Here is a 6,543-nt window from a genome sequence, read left to right as displayed (position 1 = left end):
AAATAATATAATATCAAAATAAACAAATAGTAAAAATAACCATCTAAAGATTCGATTACCTCATGAGGTATCACTTAATTGAAAATAAAAGTACTAATAGGTATAGTAGAATTAATAAAAAAGGAAATATATAGGGTAAATATTTCACAAATTGGCCCTTACCTCAATCAAGTCGATGATAATCTTGACGATGACTGATGCTAAGGTATATATTTAAATTAAAATGGGAGATATAAACTTGCTGTGGGTCTCAGAACGCTAAAAGAGAAACGCATTCAACATACTATATGTTTTATTTCGTCGCAGGAGCGGCCGCTGAGTTTACAACATTACACATTTTTTTTTCACATTTTCAAAATATTCAACAAGAACTAGGAATAAGTCAATAGTAGGTTTACTACTAGCTAACAGTGTATCGAAGCCCACTTATATACCTGCCCAGACGCATGTCGAGTTATAGACCATTGTGTTCCTTATATGTTCCTGGTTAATTTTTACTTACAATATAAATTATGAAACATTTGGAAAATACATAGAAAATTGTACTTTCGAATGATCATTAAAATAGGGGTTTTAATTTTGCTTTCCCTCTTTCCCCCTCACTTTGTATTGAAAAATGGTAAGAAGTTCCTAAAGTTATTCAAAGATCTTCAAAATGTACGTAAGTAATTCTGATAAAAAGAAAATTTCAGCATGTAAAGTAGGTATATAAGAGAGCTTCGATGAAGAACAACAATGACCTATAGCTACGCTTACATTACTGATATGTTCCGTTTCTCTATTACATACTATGTTATGTATATAAGTCACACAGACATGATATGTATCGTGATTGTAGTCTTAAGGCATTAACAGACAACACGACTTGTGGCACCCAACGTGGAGCCCATAAAAAGATACCATAAAATCATTTTCAGATTCTGAAATAAAGCTGTTTTTTTTTATATTTTTGATTGGTAATAAGGTGATTAAAAAAAAGGAATTACTCGTATCTTCTTTTAATGATAGGTTCTTAATCATTTCTGATAGTAGCATTTGAATTGATATGGTAGTTAGTTAGTTCTTATTATTGTGTTTAACTGTCATCAATGCAATCAATTATCACAGTTTTACTTTAATAATTATCCATGCTTCACTTATTTGACCTTAATTGTGTCCATGTTTAAGGCCGGAGTTTAAAAACTCAAGTCGTGTTGTCTGTCAAAGTTATTATAAGGATGTGAGACGCGCAGCGCCGAAATCTACATCTTTAAATATATCACAATAAATTTAATCGCAACATATTATATAAACATTCAAAGATCGTTTTCAATAGAATATATCTTATATCCAGAGCCCAATACAATATAACATGTCGGCTGATAAAATTTCTCATAAAAGAATTTAGAAGCGATTTCCAATTACATACAATATAAAGATATACGTTTTATTTAATTTAGGTATAATATCTTATATAGAAAAGCGGCAGGATGTGATACACCAATGGGATCATGGGAAACATGGTCAGGTAGACCGACGCATTTAATTAATTAATGGTTGAACACCAATACACAATGAATAGGATAAAATACAGAGTCCATGCGAGTGCTTACGTCGTCATCAGGGTGACACTCCGGCATCAGCGACGACATGGCGATGATTAACTTTATCGCTAATGAGTGCCGCGTTAGATCTCTAGGATGCTTGTGATCTCTAGGATGCTTGTGTGTCAAACACTTAACCGTACCCTCTCTACTAACTAGTATATAATTCACATTTTGATATGTATCGATTGCATTATTACTTAGACATATACAATATAGTATGTTGTGCATATTTCGTCAAACTCTCAAACACCTATAACACAACACTTATACAATGGAGTATGGGAGCGCTTGGCCCGTTTAGGCCGACCGAATATTTCGAGTTCGGACCATTGGATTGGATTACATAATTGTATACATATAATTTTAATATATCATTCTTAAACATGTATGATTATATCTTTATAAATATAATTAAATTTAATCTTTAGTCACGAACAAGAGACGGCTGTTAAAACCAGCCCTGTATTCAAAATTCGTGAGATTTCGTAATAGAAACACATTGTCGACAATGCAGCGAAATAAAAATAACGTTTTAAACTTACTAAACTATTCTAATCACATTTATAACTCTCCTAAATACTCGACAACCAATAAGCGTTATATTCTTATAACTAAATGATAAACTAGTGAATAAAATTATTTAAAAAATGTTCAACTATATAAAAAATAATAATAAATGCGTTTAAGAAACGTTTAAAGCCGCTAACTTGTACTAGTCTACATTGTGCACGACGGTCTCTCAAGTCGACGGGTTACAAAAGTTTCACTCGTCTACAAAGCCTTAATTTCATACACGCCTTGAAAATGCAGCATTGATTATTAAAAGGACTCGTGGAGAATCTACACACAAAGTAGTCATTCATTGTCAGTAGGTAGTCATTTACTGCGGGAAATGTCTATAACGGCTGATATTTGTACCACTATGGTAAAATTGTACTAAGAGTTTTTGGTCTAGAAATGACTGTGTTTACTTTAAGATATTTTAAGTGTAGGTTATAATATGATAGCTTTCAAAGCGATATATGTCATACAACTCTATATTAATTCTTAAACCATTCGCTTGATAATCATTTACTTTCGATAACTTGGTCTCGAGTACTGTAAATTTTTATATATTAATAATATGCCGCGTGTCTTCGTCGCACGACGTATCGGTATACATGAAGCACGTAGTCAACATATCATAATGTGCTTTCGTCTACATTAATTGACTTAAATAAGGAATCTTCTTCATATAAATAATATATATAAAATCTTCTCTAACAATAACTAAGAGTCACACTTTGATATGTATGAGTTGCATTATTTAGCACGATTTAGTACGTAACTATGACTTTCTACAAAATAAATTTACATAAATTCTTTATAATATAGTATTTTAATATAATCTATTGCTTGCATCAAAATAGAGTCCGCTAACGCCCTTTAATTACACATAAAAATACAAAACTGTGTATCGGAAGATATGGCGATATGTATAAAGGTTTGAGCACAATATTCTAAGTCGAAAAATACTGAAGTTCAAACTGTCATTTCGATGTACGAAACGTCGCAGTGCCATGTTTATAAGGCGCAGTTCCAATATTCGTTTAAATCGAATTCGTATTTTACTGCCGAGTATTCATGATATAAAGAACAAAAAAAAACACAGAATGTACAGTAAAACAAAGACGTAAAATGTTTATCCATCCGACCGAATGAATAAAATAATTTGTCTCTCCGTACCACGTCTCCGTTTACCCCTGTTTATTCCTGAGGTCTTTTCTGTCAATCTGCGGGGCCAATAGCTATAAACTATCGCTGTTTCGTTTTTCATTATGACGTGAAACGGGACAGCGATAGTTTTTCGCGCGATAATAACGGCGTCGCGCGCTGGTCGCACACTTAATAAACCAACATTATTGCTTTAAAGACCTACCAAATATTTCTTTCACGATCATTTCTAATTAACTACCGCGAAGCATATAAACATGGCAGTGCTGTAAAATGTAAAATATTTATAAAATACGGGCGTTTAGCGGAGCTCGTACTCGGCTTCTCAGAAAGCTGTTTGTTTACCCCTCGGCTGGACCGGCGGGGGGGCCGAGCTGGCGCCGAAGAGGGGGGTGGGGCCGTCATTTGGGTCGTCCAGGTCGTCGTCGGGTTCCAGGGCCGGGTTGACCCTGCCGGCCTTCTCGTCCGGGCCGACGAGGGTGGACGCGGCGCCGTACAGCCGGCCCGGAACGCCGGACAGGACAGACATCTGCTCCCCTGCCTCGGAGGGCTCGTCGACCCGCCGGATGTCTTCAGGGATGTTCACGACGCAGTTGAAGTAGTCTGACTCGGGACTCAGGTAGCCGTTGTTGAATAAGAACCTGTGGAAGACATGTTTAGTCAAATCTCCTTCAAACATTATGATTGGATGTTACCGTTCGGTTGTGTTGAGTTTGATCCTGGCCAGGGGATGATGAGAAACGAAAAAGTTCGTTTCTTGCATGTTTATCTATATAAGTATTTATTATAAAATATAGTATTTTGAATTAGTTTCTCCTAAATACCATAAGTTTCGAACTTACATCGAGGCTAACTCTATCTGTGTTATTTGATAAATAAAAATAGGTAAAAAAACTTTTTAAGTTAAACGGTTTTATGTTAAACATACATTGCAATGTTTAATATAAATGTACTAAAAACCAAAAAATAATAAAATAGATACAGTCGTGGGAATTATAAACATATGCATAGACTAGACTAAAATAAAACCGTGGGGCACGTCAATTGTCTACAATCGTTGATTAAAATGTTTGTTTTGTAATGTTACACTAAAATTAGGCAGTTGTTCAACCGACAACGATGGACGTGTGATAAGTAGGGCTAGAATGTGGAAACAAGTTAGCAAGCTCGATTAAGCGAGTTTTAGGGTTTCATAATGTAGTACTTTTATCATAAGTTTTGTCGATTAAAGACAAACTACGAGCAGTGAAACGATTCCTCGCTAGCCAGCAAAATAGTAAGTAATTTGCGCACCGTCTGCGGGCCAACTGCCTAACGACGAATTAAACGATTCTTCTATCGCACATTAAGTCTATAATTTGTAGACAATTGACGTGCCCCACGGTTTTATTTTAGTCTAGTCTATGCATATGTTTATAATTCCCACGACTGTATCTATTTTATTATTTTTTGGTTTTTAGTACATTTATATTAAACATTGCAATGTATGTTTAACATAAAACCGTTTAACTTAAAAAGTTTTTTTACCTATTTTTATTTTCTAGTTTTTAGTTTTTATTTCGCATTCTGTTTAATTCACATTTTATCCCACTGCTTAGATTTTAATTTTGAATAGTAAATTGTATTCTACTTGTTGAGACCTTTCATTTGATACCCATGTTGATGGGATTGATAAAACCTAAGTTATCCGCCATTTTGTAGAGGCCGCCATCTTGGATTTCAATTTTTTATAGTATATTGTATTCTGCTTGTTGAGCCCTTTCATTTGATACCCATATTGATGGGATTAATGAAACCTAAATTATCCGCCATTTTGTAACGGCGGCCATCTTGAATTTATAATGATAATGAATAAACATAATTATATTGTCACCAAAATCCAAAGTGTATACAAAATTTCAGATTAATCGGTTGACAGGAAGAGGGTGAAATTTGAATTACTAAATTTGACCCAAGAATAAAACAAACGGGGTGAGCTAAATAAAACCGTTTAAAAATAAAATAAATATATATATATTTATATATATTACAATAAAATAAAATAAATATATATATATATATATATATATATATATTACATTAAATAAAACAGCTAAACGTGGCATTTCAGCCAGTCAAAATGGTAAGCTCTCTCTACCCCGTTAGGGTGAAAGACGTGATTATATGTATGAATTATGTACTGTACGATTTTGCCTCTGAGATTCACATTATGAAGACCAGTGTAAGATTACATAAATATCGATAAAATTTAATCAATCTAATTATCATATCGCATGGCATGTTAAGTATACAATAGTTTAATTGGCGTTTCTAATTAACTAAGTGCGTATTGCCATGGGCCAAGTTGCAATCGGACTTTGATTTTCTTGGCAAAAAAGGGGAAATACAGTCAAAACCTGATATAACGACATTGAAGGGACCGTATAGTTGCCGACGTTATATCCGATTGTCGTTATATGCAATACAGTCATATACACAAGTACAGTAGTTACATATATGTATGTTTTATCATATGTAGTTATTTATCTAGTATAAGTGTAGGTTATGAATGTAAAAGAGTCAGAAAGACATAAAAATATTTATTACGAAATAATTTGAATACAAAATGTACTTAGCCGCTAGTTACGGGTTACAAAATTACACTACATCAGTCAGTCTCAAATATTTTTTGCATTTTACGTTTCATACTCCTCAAGGTATGAGTATCATCAATATCAAACTGTTCATTAAATGCAACAAATTTCGGAATATCATCGTCGTCCTCCGCTTGTGATAGAGAGAGACCTTTGAAACCTGCATGGCGAAAGCAGTTAGCTATAGTGGTCTGTGTGACCTTTTTCCAAGCTTCCGACATCATTAGAATTGCATCCAGAACAGAGAGAGTTTTAATGCTGTTATCAATATCAATATTCTGTATCATTTTGTAACACTTGAAGTTTTCTGTATTGTGTTTTTAAACAATTGGTCTAAAATATGCAAGGTCAAATGGCCGCAAAGTGGGAGTAAGTAATAATATACAAAATATTTCTTCAATGCTTATCAATAAGGTTTAAAATAGTTTGTATTGTTTTGTTTTGAGCGGATCGGTTGGTCGTTATAGCCGATGAATATCGATAAAGTTTCGTCGTTGTAAGCGATATGTCGCTGTATCCGATGTTGTTATAAGCGGTTTGTTTACTGAATAGTTTACTAGGAATTCGGACGGGACCATACAATCTGGCTGTAATAACCGATAGGTCGTTGT

The 6,543-nt window shown here is 33.9% G+C and overlaps 1 protein-coding gene across 1 annotated transcript in view; it reads right to left on the bottom strand.

The window, feature by feature from the left end:
* Nucleotides 1-2,849: 2,849 nt before the first annotated feature.
* Nucleotides 2,850-6,543, bottom strand: part of LOC106134808 (high-affinity choline transporter 1) — a 32,913-nt gene continuing 29,219 nt past the window's right edge. Inside the window, exon 10 of the mRNA XM_060946201.1 lies at nucleotides 2,850-3,940. Coding sequence (XP_060802184.1) covers nucleotides 3,625-3,940 — 316 coding nt within the window. The 3' untranslated portion in view covers nucleotides 2,850-3,624. The remainder of the gene's footprint in view (nucleotides 3,941-6,543) is intronic.

This window comes from Amyelois transitella, chromosome 10, assembly GCF_032362555.1.
Source record: "Amyelois transitella isolate CPQ chromosome 10, ilAmyTran1.1, whole genome shotgun sequence".
Classification (NCBI taxonomy): Eukaryota; Metazoa; Arthropoda; class Insecta; order Lepidoptera; family Pyralidae; genus Amyelois; species Amyelois transitella.
This window is presented reverse-complemented; position numbering and strand designations above follow the sequence as displayed.